The 16,805-nt window shown below is 50.0% G+C and overlaps 1 protein-coding gene across 7 annotated transcripts in view; it reads left to right on the forward strand.

Moving 5' to 3' along the window:
• NAV1 (neuron navigator 1) overlaps nucleotides 1–16,805 on the forward strand; it is a 274,215-nt gene that overhangs the window by 196,360 nt on the left and 61,050 nt on the right. For all 7 annotated transcript variants that reach the window (XM_066600314.1, XM_066600316.1, XM_066600318.1 and 4 more), the window contains one exon: nucleotides 15,296–15,450. In XM_066600314.1, coding sequence (XP_066456411.1) covers nucleotides 15,296–15,450 — 155 coding nt within the window. The remainder of the gene's footprint in view (nucleotides 1–15,295; nucleotides 15,451–16,805) is intronic.

Raw genomic sequence — 16,805 nt, forward strand, 5'->3', positions numbered from 1 at the left:
CACTGCCTGGGTGGGTGCCAGGAAGCCACCGGCGGTACATAGAAATATCCCATTGCATTGCCCAACACAGCTGAGGTAGTAATGTTGTGCGTAATACAGGTGGGCTTCGGCCCACACTGCATTCCCCAGTCAGACTGGGGTTCTTTACAAGTGGACACATGTAGGTTACACTCCCTGTGGACCCACTGCCTGGGTGGGTGCCAGGAAGCCACCGGCGGTACATAGAAATATCCCATTGCATTGCCCAACACAGCTGAGGTAGTAATGTCGTGCGTAATACAGGTGGGCTTCGGCCCACACTGCATGCCCCAGTCAGACTGGGGTTCTTTACAAGTGGACAGATGTATTAAAAACTCCGTGTGCACCTACAGCATGGGTGGCTCCCTGGAACCCACCGGCGGTACACAGAAATATCCCATTACATTGCCCAACACAGCTGAGGTAACGTCAGCTGTAATGCAGGTGGGCTAAAAATTAATTTGATTACACTGTAGGCGAGGGCCCACAAAAATTGCTGTATCAACAGTACTAATGTACATCCCAAAAATTGGCCATGGCCAGCCAAGAGGGCAGGTGAAACCCATTAATCGCTTTGGTTAATGTGGCTTAAGTGGTAACTAACTAGGCCTGGAGGCAGCCCAGTGTAACGAAAAATTGGTTCAAGTTAAAGTTCCAACGCTTTTAAGCGCATTGAAACTTATAAAAATATTTTAGAAAAATTATTTGAGTGAGCCTTGTGGCCCTAAGAAAAATTGCCCGTTCAGCGTGATTACGTGAGGTTTCAGGAGGAGGAGCAGGAGGAGGAGGAGGAATATTAGACACAGATTGATGAAGCAGAAATGTCCCCGTTTTGGATGGTGAGAGAGAACGTAGCTTCCATCCGCGGGTGCAGCCTACGTATTGCTTACGTATCGCTGCTGTCCGCTGGTGGAGAACAGAAGTCTGGGGAAATCCAGCCTTTGTTCATCTTGATGAGTGTTAGCCTGTCGGCACTGTCGGTTGACAAGCGGCTACGCTTATCTGTGATGATTCCCCCAGCCGCACTAAACACCCTTTCCGACAAGACGCTAGCCGCAGGACAAGCAAGCACCTCAAGGGCATACAGCGCTAGTTCAGGCCACGTGTCCAGCTTCGACACCCAGTAGTTGTAGGGGGCAGAGGCGTCACCAAGGATGGTCGTGCGATCCGCTACGTACTCCCTCACCATCCTTTTACAGTGCTCCCGCCGACTCAGCCGTGACTGGGGAGCGGTGACACAGTCTTGGTGGGGAGCCATAAAGCTGGCCAGGCCCTTAAAGACTGTTGCACTGCCTGGGATGTACATGCTGCTCGATCTACGCACATCCCCTGCTACCTTGCCCTCGGTACTGCGCCTTCTGCCACTAGCGCTGTCGGCTGGGAATTTTACCATCAGCTTGTCCGCAAGGGTCCTGTGGTATAGCAACACTCTCGAACCCCTTTCCTCTTCGGGAATCAGAGTGGGCAGGTTCTCCTTATAGCGTGGGTCGAGCAGTGTGTACACCCAGTAATCCGTCGTGGCCAGAATGCGTGTAACGCGATGGTCACGAGAAAGGCATCCTAACATGAAGTCAGCCATGTGTGCCAGGGTACCAGTACGCAACACATGGCTGTCCTCACTAGGAAGATCACTTTCAGGATCCTCCTCCTCCTCCTCAGGCCATACACGCTGAAAGGATGACAGGCAATCAGCCGGTGTACCGTCAGCAGCGGCCCAAGCTGTCTCTTCCCCCTCCTCCTCATCCTCCTCATGCTCCTCCTCCTCCTCCTGTACGCGCTGAGAAATAGACAGGAGGGTGCCCTGACTATCCAGCGGCATACTGTCTTGCCCCGCCCCCGTTTCCGAGCGCAAAGCAGCTGCCTTTATGGTTTGCAGGGAATTTCTCAAGATGCATAGCAGAGGAATGGTGATGCTAATGATTGTAGCATCGCCGCTCACCACCTGGGTAGACTCCTCAAAATTACCAAGGACATGGCAGATGTCTGCCAACCAGGCCCACTCTTCTGAAAGGAATTGAGGAGGCTGACTCCCACTGCGCCGCCCATGTTGGAGTTGGTATTCGACTATAGCTCTCCGTTGTTCATAGAGCCTGGCCAACATGTGGAGCGTAGAGTTCCACCGTGTGGGCACGTCGCACAGCAGTCGGTGCACTGGCAGCTTAAAGTGATGTTGCAGGGTGCGCAGGGTGGCAGCGTCCGTGTGGGACTTGCGGAAATGTGCGCAGAGCCGGCGCGCCTTTACGAGCAGGTCTGACAAGCGTGGGTAGCTTTTCAGAAAGCGCTGAACCACCAAATTAAAGACGTGGGCCAGGCATGGCACGTGCGTGAGGCTGCCGAGCTGCAGAGCCGCCACCAGGTTACGGCCGTTGTCACACACGACCATGCCCGGTTGGAGGCTCAGCGGCGCAAGCCAGCGGTCGGTCTGCTGTGTCAGACCCTGCAGCAGTTCGTGGGCCGTGTGCCTCTTATCGCCTAAGCTGAGTAGTTTCAGCACGGCCTGCTGACGCTTGCCCACCGCTGTGCTGCCACACCGCGCGACACCGACTGCTGGCGACATGCTGCTGCTAACACATCTTGATTGCGAGACAGAGGAGGAGGAGGAGGAGGAGGGTGCTTTAGTGGAGGAAGCATACACCTCCGCAGATACCAGCACCGAGCTGGGGCCCGCAATTCTGGGGGTGGGTAGGACGTGAGCGGTCCCAGGCTCTGACTCTGTCCCAGCCTCCACTAAATTCACCCAATGTGCCGTCAGGGAGATGTAGTGGCCCTGCCCGCCTGTGCTTGTCCACGTGTCCGTAGTTAAGTGGACCTTGGCAGTAACCGCGTTGGTGAGGGCGCGTACAATGTTGCGGGAGACGTGGTCGTGCAGGGCTGGGACGGCACATCGGGAAAAGTAGTGGCGACTGGGAACTGAGTAGCGCGGGGCCGCCGCCTCCATGATACTTTTGAAGGACTCTGTTTCCACAACCCTATACGGCAGCATCTCAAGGCTGATGAATTTTGCGATGCGGACGGTTAACGTTTGAGCGTGCGGGTGCGTGGCGGCGTACTTGCGCTTGCGCTCGAACACTTGCGCAAGCGACGGCTGGACGGTGCGCTGAACTACACTGCTGGATGGGGCCGAGGACAGCGGAGATGAGGGTGTGGGTGCAGGCCATGAGGCGGTAGTGCCTGTGTCCTGAGAGGGGGGTTGCTTCTCAGTGGCAGGTTGGGGCACAGGGGGAGAGGCAGGGGTGCAAACCGGAGGCGCTGAACGGCCTTCGTCCCACCTTGTGGGGTGCTTGGCCATCATATGCCTGCGCATGGTGGTGGTGGTGAGGCTGTTGGTGTTGGCTCCCCGGCTGAGCTTTGCGCAACAAAGGTTGCACACCACTGTTCGTCGGTCGTCAGGCGTCTCTGTGAAAAACTGCCAGACCTTAGAGCATCTCGGCCTCTGCAGGGTGGCATGGCGCGAGGGGGCGCTTTGGGAAACACTTGGTGGATTATTCGGTCTGGCCCTGCCTCTACCCCTGGCCACCGCACTGCCTCTTGCAACCTGCCCTGCTGATGCCCTTGACTCCCCCTCTGAAGACCTGTCCTCCTGAGTAAGCGTTGCACACCAGGTGGGGTCAGTCACCTCATCGTCCTGCTGCTCTTCCTCCGAATCCTCTGTGCGCTGCTCCCTCGGACTTACTGCCCTTACTACTACCTCACTGCAAGACAACTGTGTCTGATCGTCATCGTCCTCCTCACCCACAGAAAGTTCTTGAGACAGTTGGCGGAAGTCCCCAGCCTCATCCCCCGGACCCCGGGAACTTTCGAATGGTTGGGCATCAGTGACTATAAACTCCTCTGGTGGGAGAGGAACCGCTGCTGCCCAATCTGAGCAGGGGCCCGAGAACAGTTCCTGGGAGTGTTCCCGCTCCTGAGCAGGTGTCATTGTAGTGGAGTGAGGAGGCTGGGAGGAAGGAGGAGCAGCAGACAGAGGATTCGGATTTGCAGCAGTGGACGGCGCAGAACTGCGTGTTGACGATAGGTTGCTCGAAGCACTTTCTGCCATCCAGGACAGGACCTGCTCACACTTCTCATTTTCTAATAACCGTCTCCCGCGTGGACCCATTAATTGGGCGATGAATGTGGGGACGCCAGAAACGTGCCTCTCTCCTAATCGCGCAGCAGTCGGCTGCGACACACCGGGATCAGGAGCTCGGCCTGTGCCCACACCCTGACTTGGCCCTCCGCGTCCTCGGCCGCGTCCACGTCCTCTAGGCCTACCCCTACCCCTCAGCATGCTGTATTACCAGTGATTTGATTTCACAGGCAGGAAATAAATTGGCGCAAGACTGCAGGCCAAATATAATTTTTTTCCCTTTTTGGAAAACGAAAGGCCCCACGCCTCTAGTGAATGAATAATCTAAGTTTAATAACTGTGCTGTGTCCCTGCTAATGTGTCACAGAACGTGAGGGTAGCAGAGTTATTATAACTCTGGCAGAGCAGGTATTTTTTTCCCAATTAAGGAAAGCAAATGGCGAAGCCAGCAGTAAAGCGTAGCTGGGTGCGTCTGATTTTTCAACGTTGTTCACGCAGCTCACACGTGTCCACAGCCCTTAGGACGGACAGAGGCTGGACAAATAGATTTGTTTTCAGTTTTTTTCCACCAAAAGGCAGCACTGCGTATATTCAATGAACATGAGAAGTTTAATAACTGTGCTGTGTCCCTACTTATGTGTCACAGAACGTGAGGGTAGCAGAGTTATTATAACTCTGGCAGAGCAGGTATTTTTTTCCCAATTAAGGAAAGCAAATGGCGAAGCCAGCAGTAAAGCGTAGCTGGGTGCGTCTGATTTTTCAACGTTGTTCACGCAGCTCACACGTGTCCACAGCCCTTAGGACGGACAGAGGCAGGACAAATAGAATTATTTTCCGTTTTTTGGCACCAAAAGGCAGCACTGCGTATATTCTATGAACATGAGAAGTTTAATAACTGTGCTGTTTTCCTGCTGATGTGTCACAGAACGTGAGGGTAGCAGAGTTATTAACTGTGGCAGAGCAGGTATTTTTTTTCCCAATTAAGGAAAGCAAATGGCAAAGCCAGGAGTAAAACGTAGCTGGGTGCGTCTGATTTTTACAGGTTGCACACGCAGCTCACACGTGTCCAGCGGCGTTAGGACGGACAGAGGCAGGACAAATAGAATTATTTTCCGTTTTTTGGCACCAAAAGGCAGCACTGCGTATATTCAATGAATAATAACTGTGTTGTGGCCCTGCCTATACAATTCTTTTCCTGCAGTATCAATGGAGGGTGCAATGCTCTGCAGAGGCGATTTTGAGAAGCAAAAAAAAATGCAGCACAGCTAACAGCAGCCTGGACAGTACTGCACACGGTTAAATATGGCCCTAGAAAGGACCGTTGAGGTTCTTGAAGGCTACACTCACTCCTAACACTCTCCCTGCCTATGCAGCACTTCTGTCCCTAATGCCGGGTGCAACGCTCTGCAGAGCCGATTTTGAGGAAAAAAAAATTTGCCACTGCTAACAGCAGCCAACACACAGCTATCAGTGGCCCTAATAAGGACCTTTGGGGGGTCTTGAAGCCTACACTAACTACCAATTCTTTCCCTACAGCAGCTCCGGTACAAACAGCACTGTCCCTCATCTAACTCACCAGGCATCTGAGGCGAGCCGCGGGAGGGGCCGACTTTTATATTAGGTGAACACCTGATCTCGCCAGCCACTCACAGCAGGGGGGTGGTATAGGGCTTAAACGACGCAGGGGGAAGTTGTAATGCCTTCCCTGTCTTTCGATTGGCCAGAAAAGCGCGCTAACGTCTCAGGGAAGGAAGTGAAAGTAACCAGAACACCGCATGGTGTTCGTTACGAATAACGAACATCCCGAACACCCTAATATTCGCACGAATATCAAGCTCGGAAGAACACGTTCGCTCATCTCTATTTAAGATGTCTTTATTGATTTTTGCATTATATGTAAAAACTTTCTTTTCTTATCAAAATAAATCACATTTGTTACAATGAAATTGTTGTTGAGCTCTATACTTTAAATCTCTTCTAGCGTCCGTTTTCCCTCGGTGGGCCCCTTTTTGGCCATCGGGGTTGATATTATTGCTGTTAATTATATGTTACAATTTTCCAAAACTATTAACCTATAAAACAGATACCGAAAGCATGTCTGCATAACCTACGGTTTCACTCTAATCTCCGTTAGTAATATCCCGCTCAATAAAATATAGTTTAATGGAATAGAGGAAAGGGGGGAGAGGAGTAAGAGGTAGATTTTAGAGAGAAAAGAAAAAGGAAAAAAGAAAGAGGTTGGAGGAGATGAAGATGAGAGAAGATTAGGAACGAGGGAGGGGAGGGGGGGGGGGAACCGACCCGTTCTGCTTCTGTTTAAATGGTTTAGGTGGTAGCTCTCTCAATCCTGATGGTCCGCGGCAACCAGTTGTGAACGTGGTCGGGGAAGTGGAGTAGTTCCATTTGCCACCCATGCGGTCACCTCCTGTGAGTCTCGGAGCTGATTCCAGGTGTACCAAACAGCCAGTTATTTGTTATATTTCATCTCATCTCTAGCATATAGCTCCTCTAGATGCCTGATATTATCTAATGCTTGTAGCCACATTGTCCGAGAAGGCGGATCTGTGGATTTCCATTTTCTAGGAATCACCTGTCGCGCTGCTAGTATGAAGAATCTCAATAGTGAGCTTTTGGCCTAAGTCAGCGACCCGGGAAACATGGACAAATAGTGCTAATTCCAGAGTTAAGTGTGTTTGGTTGCCACTGACCTCTCGCCATAGAGGACCTATCAACGCGCATGTCCACCATATGTGAGTAAAGGTACCTTTCTCAGATAGGCATCTCCAGCAGACATCCGGACATTGGGGGCAAAATCTGGCCAGTCTCTCCGGGGTCCTGTACCATCTCGTGATGACCTTATAATTTAGCTCTTGCAATTTACTCGAGATGTTTATTTTGAAAGTCAGTATGTAGGCCTTTTTCCATGACTCCTCTGTGTATGTGACTCCCAGCTCTCGCTCCCACGCCCTCTCTAAGTCCTTTCCTTTATCCCGTGTATCCTCTTCTAACAAGAATTTATATAGTTCTTAGATTTTTTGGTTTTTTTTTCCGGTTATGGATAAACTGCTTCTCGAATGGTGTCAAGGGCATGTTTAACTCTTCGGGCTTCCCTAGAGATCTTATGTAATGGCTTAAAGGGGTTGTCCCGCGCCTAAAGAGAAAAATTTTTTTTTGCCCAGTTCCCCAGTACCTGCAAAGGAATACTGCTGCAAGCTGTTATTAAAAAAAAAAAAATTCCCTTACCTGAATCCCCGTTCAACAACTTTAAAAAATCTTTCCAAGATGGCTGCCGCTGGTCTTCTCTCACGGTGCACTGCGGGTCTTCTCCCATGGTGCACCGTGGATGTTCTTCTGCTGTCTGCGCTCCACTGCCGATTCCAGCCACCTCATTGGCTGATCGGCACCATGTGACGGGGCGGAGCTACGCGATGACGCTGAGAAGGGGAAGGAGCCAGGATGCAGCTCGTGAGCCCGGCCCATCCAGAAGAGGATTCCTCTCTGCGCAAGCGCGACTATTGCGGCGACCAGAGGGGCAGTTTGGTTGTCGCCATGGAGACGGGGACGCCAGCATCGGGAGGGGGTAAGTATATAACTTCTGTATGGCCAATATTTAATGCACGATATATATTACAAAGTGCATTAATATGGCCATACAGAAGTGCATAACTGCACTTGCTTCTGCGCGACAACCCCTTTAATTGGAGGTACTGATACCACGCTCCAGCCGGGGGTCCCCGATCTCCAATTACCTCAGGCCTTCAGGGGCCTAAGTCCCCCCGTCCCCAGCATGTCCCCCACCCTAGGAATCTCAGTCGGCCGTATGTCAGTCATTATCTTTGTAAGAGATGAGCCTTTGAATAAGGGGCCCGGTCTCGTTATTAGTTTTATTTTTGTGGCTGGGCCTATCCAAGTCACCATGATATTTTCCACAAAGGGCGACAGTCCCAGGTTTCTCAAACCCTTATATCCCGGTATCCATATCAGGCCCTGTCCTTTATATGGTACTGCATCCTGCTCCATTCTCACCCAAGGCTTTTGAGGGTTCTTGTGTATTAGTTCTAGGATGCAGCGAGATAAGGTGGCCTTGTAGTATATTGCTATGTTTGGGATTCCCATCCCTCCGCGATCCCGCGGGCCAGTAAGTGCCCTCCAATTGCGTCAAGGTTGTCTGCCCCCCCATATAAACCGCATCATTACCTTCCTAATTCGGTTTAGATATACTCCCGGTAGTTGAATCGGGACGGTTTGGAGGGTGTATAATATTCTAGGTAGTATGTTCATTTTTATCGTACTTATTTTGCCGAACCAAGAGAGGGGTACCGTCCGCCATTTGTCCAAATCCTCCTCTAGTTTAGTTAGTAATGGCTTTTCTGAAACAGGTCAGCTATATCAGGTGTGATTGTAATTCCTAGATACTTAAAGGGGTTGTCCCGCGGCAGCAAGTGGGTCTATACACTTCTGTATGGCCATAATAATGCACTTTGTAATATACATTGTGCATTAATTATGAGCCATACAGAAGTTATAAAAAGTTTTTTACTTACCTGCTCCGTTGCTAGCGTCCTCGTTCCCATGGAGCCGACTAATTTTCGCCCTCCGATAGCCAAATTAGCCGCGCTTGCGCAGTCCTGGTCTTCTGCTCTCTTCAATGGAGCCGCTCGTGCAGAATGCCGGCTCCGTGTAGCTCCGCCCCGTCACGTGCCGATTCCAGCCAATCAGGAGGCTGGAATCGGCAATGGACCGCACAGAAGAGCTGTGGTCCACGGAGGAAGAGGATTCCGGCGGCCATCTTCACCGGTAAGTATAGAAGTCACCGGAGCGCGGGGATTAAGGTAAGCGCTCCGGTAAGCTTTCTTTAGGTCCCTGCATCGGGGTTGTCTCGCGCCGAACGGGGGGGGGGTGGGTTGAAAAAAAAAAAACCCGTTTCGGCGCGGGACAATCCCTTTAATGCTGTCTATATTCCATGTAAATGGGAAAGCAGACCTTATTGCCTCTGTTTCGTCTTCTGGGATGTTTACATTAAGGATCTCGGACTTGCTCAGATTCACCTTAAAGGGGTTGTCTCGTGGCAAACCTCAAAATTTAACATTACCCCATTCCCCCTGTCACCCCCCTGGCATAAAATAGTAAATTAAAGTGGTTTTTAAGCCGCTTGCTACTCACCGATCCGACGAAATATGAAGTTTAAAAAATCTTCTGCCTAAGATGGCCGCCGGTCCTTTCCCAGGGATGCACTGCTGTTTTCTCCCATGGTGCACCACGGGTCTTCTCCCATGGTGCACCATGGGCTCTGTGCGTTCCATTGCCGATTCCAGCCTCCTGATTGGCTGGAATCGACACATGTGATGGGGCGGAGCTACGCTCTGACGCGTAGAAGGGGGGCGGAGCCAGAACGCCGCTCGTGCCTGGACCGAGCAGAAGGGGAGAAGACCGCACAGCGCAAGCGCGTCTAAAAAAGCAAGAAGACATCAGAATTAGACGGATCCATGGAGACGGGGGTGCTAGCAACGGAGCAGGTAAGTGAATAACTTCTGTATGGCTCATATTTAATGCACGATGTATATTACAAAGTGCATTAATATGGCCATACAGAAGTGTATAACCCCACTTGCTTTCGCGAGACAACCCCTTTAAAATTTGAGAGTTTGTCGAATAGTTGGAATTCCTTTAATATGTTTGGGAGGGCAATTCTAGGATTGGTTATGTAGATTGACAGATCATCGGCATATAAGGCTGTTTTCTGCTCATCATTGTTCAGCTGTACTCCCTTAATGCTCTCATTTGCCCGCAGGGCACTTGCCAGGGTCTCCATAACAATGATGTATAGATAAGGGGACAGTGGACACCCCTGACGCGTGCTGTTTTTAATCTGTAGTTGTGATAGCCTTCCATTTACTCTAATCCGGGCCGAGGGACCGGCATGTAGTGCCATTACCCATCCCAAGAACCATGGGCCCAACCCGATTTGCTCGAGGGCCGCCTCCAGGAACCCCCACCCCACCCTGTCAAACGATTTCTCTGTGTCGACCGTTAAGAGGCATAATGGTTCTCCTGTGTTCCTAGCCCTGGACAGGAGTGATAGCGTTCTTATTGTATTATCTGCAGCTTCCCTGCCGGGGACGAATCCCACCTGGTCCCCATGTATCAGGTTGGGGATATAGGGCTGGAGGCGGCCCGTGAGCATCTTAGAGAACAATTTTGTGTCGACATTCAACAACGAAATCGGCCTATAGCTTCCACATTGGGCAGGGTCTTTCCCGGGCTTGGGCAGGACCGTGATTACTGCCTGTAGGGCCTGTTTCGGGAAGGGGCAGTCCCTGGAGATGGCATTAAAGGCTTCTAACATCATGGGGGCCAGTTGGTCGTAAAATATTTTAAAGAAGCGGGGTGTGAAGCCATCTGGGCCTGGGCTCTTACCTATCTTTAGTGATCTTACTGCCTCCTTCAATTCCTGTGACGTAAAGTCGCCTTCAAGGGCCTGTTTGTCGGGATCCTGAATCTGATTAGCAGTATGCTTTGCTATGTACTGTATGTGTTCCTCTCGGTTACTAGTTCTTGCCCCTGTTCTCCCTGTCTCTCTTCTAGGCTATATAGATCCTGATAGAACGTTTGGAAACGTTCTAGTATGCCGGTATTATGGTGAGCCAACCCCTCTCCTGGTTTGTTAATTGCGAATACGTACGACTGCTGTGTCCTAGGGTTCAGGGCTCTTGCTAATCCCTTTCCGCACTTATTCCCAAATTCGTAGAACCACCCTTTTGATTTGTCTCGCTGACAGAGAGATGCTTGGTCTAGTATGCGAAGTATTTCCATCTGCTTAGAGGATATTTCTGAGGCGATGTTATCTGTCGGCAGTGACTTGTTAGTGGTCTCTAGTTTATTGAGGTCCGCCATTAGTTCCTCGAGCTTGGCCGTTCTAATTTTCTTAAGTCTTGCCCCATGTGCTATGAATATTCCCCGTACAACACACTTGAGGGCCTCCCATTTAATAGGGGTTGGAGTGGGGTCTGTTTCATGATTAGATCTAAATTCGTCTATAGTTTGTTGTACCTCCTGTTTACAGGCTGCGTCATCCAGTAGGTTGTCGTTCAGATGCCAACTGAATGACGCACTGTCCCTTCTGCCTGTCCCCAGGGAACCCCAAACTGGAGCATGGTCCGACCATATGAACGAACCCATTGTTGAGGAGGGGGATCTGTCTAGTAACCCGTGCGATATGTACAGATAATCTAATCTGTGATAGCTATTGTGTGCACCTGACCGGTAGCTATAATCTTTCTCCCCTGGATGTAGTGTCCTCCACATATATATCAGTCTGAGGTTTGCTAGTTTTGTTCTGAGTTTGTGTGTGGATGTTGGGGAAGTCCCTGACTTACCCCCAGATGAATCTCGTACTGGGTCCATGCTGAGATTAAAATCGCCTCCCAGGATGGTATTGGATCCGTCTGCGAATTCCGCCAATACCCCCAACATCCGGATGCCGAACTGCTGCTGCCCCTGGTTAGGAAAGTAAGCATTTGCCACCGTTAAGACTTCATTATGAACCAGTATCTTTATGAATACAAATCTCCCGGTTTCGTCCACCTTTGAAGATATGAGTTTGTGAGGTAGACTTTTATGGATAGCGATTGAGGTACCGCCCGCTTTTTTAGTTGGGTGTGGGCTGTGGAACCATGTGGTATAGTGTCGGTGCTTGCATTTGGGGATTTTCGTATCCTGAAAGTGAGTTTCCTGTAGGAGGGCTATCATTGTTTTTTCCTTATGCAAGTGGTCAAGGATTTGCCCTCTCTTGGCCGGTTTATTCAGGCCCCTCGTGTTATACGAACAAAATTTTAGGTCCGCCATCTAGTTTCGGTTTGAGTGGCGTTTCTTACAAGTCGGTCTGGAGAGTTAGATGGGTGTTTGGAGGTAGGGTAAGGAGAGACGACAGAGAGAGGAGAAAGTAAAAGATGGGGATATAGGGAAAAGAGGGGGGCCGCGAGGTGGCCCCTGTGCAGCATTAGGCCACTGCACGTATAGAGTAGGTGAGCTACTGGCCTAACATTTGCCAGTATGTGCACTGGGTGCATTTGGTCACCTAGGATGTGAGGCGTGAAGGGACGGCTGTGTGAGCTGCACTCTCCCGCGTCCCACCCCAGGCGTGGTAGTTTTTAATATGCAATAGGCCTCTGCTCCGGGCCTTGTTTGCTAACTCTTGAGGCACCAATGTTAGTGTTAACATCATCTCTAACTCTAACATTTTAATGAGAACTAAACAGTTTCTTGCTCCACGGGCTTGGATTGGGGAGGTTCGGTGATGCTTAGGCTATCGTGTTGTTATCCTGAGGGGGGGGGGGAAGCCCCGTGATATCCCATTTCCGTTGTTCGTTCCTCCTTCTTCCCCGCCACCGGCCCCGTCGTGTCCCCTCCTCCCCCTGGGCCAATACTTAAAGAGTGGCACAAAATGAAACAAAAGGGAGAAGAACTTTGCTACTGTAAATGCTGAACCATAGCATGTGTGGAAAGTTAGTCAACTAGGAAGCAGCCACTTCTTGTGACTCCCGTGGGGGTTGTTTCAATAAGGTCTGAGGATCTTACGTCAGGTGGTGTCATCTGCTCGTGTACGCCTCTCTCGACGTGATCTTGTTGGGATGGTTTGCCACTGTTCCTGGGCGGTGGGCGCTACTACTGTCGGTGTTTCGGGCCACTCTGGTAACACTATCATTGGCAGGTTCAGTGTGCCTAGGAAGTTTGGTAAATCCCCTAGGGAACGGAACGTGGCCGTCTTCCTGTCTTTCCTGGCCGTTAGAGAAAAGGGGAAACCCCATCTATATGGGATTCCTTGGTTTTTCAGGGCTGTTAGGATCGGTCTTAAGGCCGCTCTTAAGCGTAGGGTATGTCTAGCCAGGTCCTGCAGAAGCATGATCGGTTTGCCTTTGTAGTTCAAGTCCCCTTTTTCTCTGGCGTTTTTACGGAGAATAATATCCTTTATTTTGAAAAAGTGGATCCTGCAAATAATGTGTCTCGGTCTATTGGGGTCCGTTGGCTTGGGGCCCAGGGCTCTATGAATGCGGTCGATTTCAATATGGCGCTCTGCTGGGTAGTCTATTAACTGCTGGAAAAATGATTGCGCCCATGCTTCTAGGTGTTGCCCTTCTATTTCTTCTGGCAGGCCGCATATTCTTAAGTTATTCCTGCGGTTTCTGTTTTCCAGGTCGTCAATATGCATAATAATGCTTGTTATCTGGTCGGCTTGTGCCTGTATAGCTTGTATATGTGTTTCTAAAATGGCTGCCGTACTTTCTTGTGTCTCCTCAACCTGCAAGATTCTATGGCCCAGGTGCTGCATGTCTGCGTGCATTTGTTCCATGACTTGTTTATTGGAGGCTTCCAGCCTCTGAAAAAGACTGTCCAATTCTGACCGTGTGGGTATTGCCATAATGCGGCTTTTCCACACCTCTCCCTCTGCTGCTGGGGGGGTTCGCACCCCTTTTTTTGGAGTGGTGCCTGTAGTGTGGGATTCAGGGGTCTGCAGGGCCTGGGACCATGTTTTTGGATTATGGTTCTCCCCCTTCATGTGGGCTGGGGCTAGGGGAGAGAGTGCACTATGTGGGATGCTTGGGCTGCTGCCCGCACTACTCACGCATCCCCTGCCCGGGGGGGTGGTCGGTGGAGCTTCCCCCTCTGACTCTGATTCACTCCTGTGGCCTTCCTGCTCCTTCTCTCTGCCTCCCGGCGGCTTGCTTCTGTTATTTCCCCCTGGTGAGGGCTTGCTGTACCGCTGCTGCTTGTCTCCTGCAGGGGCCGGCGTTGCGGTCTCAGGCTTCCGCGCTCCCACTCTCGCGAGAGCGGGCGCCATCTTGGATCTTTCCGGCGCTTCTGCCGGAGCGCCGAGAAAATGCTCCAGGGCGCATTTTTTGCTGCTCGTCGCGGGTCCGGAGGTTTGCGGCTGCCTCCTCTGCATTCTCCTGCGTCCGTGGGTACTTTCTGCTCGGTGCCTCAGAGCTGTCGACCGGGTAGTGGGCGTGGGAGCTCGCTCTGGATGCGACTCACTCCGCCATCAGCCAGGACATGCCCCTACTTTGTATTCACTTTAATGCGATCACCGGTAATCCGATCGCGTGACCAGGGGGGGCTTTCTGCGGCCTCACATGACCACTCCAGGTTGACGGCTTGCCGTCAGCACGGAGCTCTCACATCCTGAGCCCGCAGGTCTTTAATCCCCAGAGGAAGCGTGTTTTTATGGCCCTGGGGATTAAAGCCCAGCAAACCAGGACGTAAAACACTATGGGGTGGTCACCAAGGGGTTAAATTACAGGACTATTTTTCAAAAACACTCCAAATAAAAGGTGTAGTACTTCCCTATCTTAATCACTCTGGACCTTCTAGAACTTATGTTTCTCAAGTATTGTTTTGCTCTAGTTTTGAGAACTATTACTCACCGGCTTTTAAATGAAAGTGCCATTTAGACAGAATGATTATCGCTCAAAATTCGCTCAATAGCCATCTTTTGAGCAATAACCGTTGCATGTAAATGTGCCCATCTTTCAGTTTTCTGCTGAACGATAGATTTCAGTTTGGCTTGAAATCCATCATTCAGCAGAACAGCTGATCAGATGGACCGCACGCTGTGCTCTGCCCAGGGACTGCTGGTAACAGCTGATTGCATTGTCTCAGCTGTTCTCAGCTGTCAGCCCCGCCGGCAAAACAAAGAGAATTTATTCAGAGAATAGTGGGTGGTCCTCCCAATAAATTCAGCTCACACACTACAAATTGGTACTAATAGGCATTAGTACCAATTAGTAGATTATGCAAAATGATTGCTCAAAAGGCATCTTTTGAGCAATCACCTTTGTGTCTAAATGCACCTTAACAGTGAAGTAGATTTATTGGGATGATCTTATGATTAATAGGAGGGCAGCATATCCTATTTCCAGAGACGTAGCAGATATGATTTGGAACGTGTTATAGTACACCAGTCAGTTTATATGTCCACTACTTGAGGACAATGTGGAATTTACAAAAATCTGTGAAATACTTTAAATATAAATGCCAATATTAGTATTTGCTGTCTCAGGTCAAGATTTCTTTCTATGTAAACCCCTTTTAGGTCACCCTCTGCTATTCGATATTCTGATAGATATTTGTGTTCATAAGTTTGTAAAATTACATTTCTTCTATTCTGTATTGTTAATATGTTGATGTGTAACCTTTACTTTACTTTCTTAGGATCTGCAACTATATTTGTCCAACTTGGCGAACCAGATTGATAGAGAGACGGGACCTTGTGATGTCCCTTTAGTGATTTTACTGGATGATGTTAGTGAAGGTGGAGGCATTAGCGAATTGGTGAATGGGGCGTTGACCTGCAAATATCATAAGTGGTAAGGGACAACTACAAAGAGTCTCCTAACATTACATATTACTTGAAGTGATACTGTAACCATGGACTACCCACAGAAAATAACGTAATGAGTTTATAGTATAAAGGATGGAGTTCAGATCTGTATCTTTGTACTCACTCCCCTAACCCCTCAAACCATCCATCCCTCTGTTATGTGTGTGCCCTCAGTAGTGCTCCCCATACAGCTCATGGTCAAGTGGGAAAGAGATAGGGGAGTATAAGGATACAAATTACAGATTTGAACTCATTGTCCTTTTAATACTATTCATTCATTACTTTATATTATGTGGCTAGTCCAAGGCTACAGATTCCTTTTTGAAAAACCATGGCTAAGGGGTTGTGCCAAGATGGGCGTATAAACATTGAAGTGAGGTCCCCTGCTCGGCACATCCTTTATATCCCAGATTGGAGAGCCGTTCAAAAAGAGTATCTACCATCCTGCCGGACCTTCTGCCATCCTCTTATTACAGGACAGCCATTAATTTGAATTGCTGTCCTGTAATAGTACATTTTCCATTTCAACTCTCTCTGGAAGTGTCAGGCTAGTCGTGGCTTTCTCTGGCAAGATCAGTTGTTGCCTGGAGTGCCAAGAGTAGGATTCAAGAGACCTGCATTCTCAAAGGAGTTGTGAATCTTGGTGCAATCCCTTTAAAGTTTATATATGATTAACCCACATGTGTTGTGACAGCCTGGGAGATGTCCACTCTGGGGTACAATGGTAGGTGCACAAAGAAATGCACTCTAAGGGTGCATTCCCATGAATGTATATCGGCTCGGCTTTCACGCCGAGCCGATATACGTCGTCCTCATCTGCAGCGGGGGGAGGGTGGAAGAGCCAGAAGCAGGAACTGAGCTCCCGCCCCCTCTCTGCCTCCTCTCCGCCCCTCTGCACTATTTGCAATGGGGAGAGGCGGAACGGGGGCAGGGCTAATTCGCGGAACTTAGCCACGCCCCGCCCCGCCTCCTTTAATTGAAAATAGTGCAGAGGGGTGGAGAGAAGGCAGACAGAGTCGGGAGCTCAGTTCCTGCTTCTGGCTCTTCCATCCTCCCCCCCCTTGCACATGAGGACGACGTATATCGGCTCGGCGTGAAAACCGAGCCGATATACGCTCGTGGGAATGCAGCCTAAGACTGTGAACTTCAGTTCAAGCTCAGCTTTCTAGATTTTCTTGTGCTTCACACATATGGTGTTGTGATGCTATCTAACCCTGTCATGCACAAAGCTCCCATTGTGGGAAGGGCTTACCGCTCTCTTACAAGACTCTCCCATGTGGCTGCTTATTATCCTCATTAGATCGCGCTCACATGAGTGTGGTAGAATGCTATGTGTATAAA

The sequence above is a fragment of the Eleutherodactylus coqui genome, chromosome 4, assembly GCF_035609145.1.
Source record: "Eleutherodactylus coqui strain aEleCoq1 chromosome 4, aEleCoq1.hap1, whole genome shotgun sequence".
NCBI lineage: Eukaryota > Metazoa > Chordata > Amphibia > Anura > Eleutherodactylidae > Eleutherodactylus > Eleutherodactylus coqui.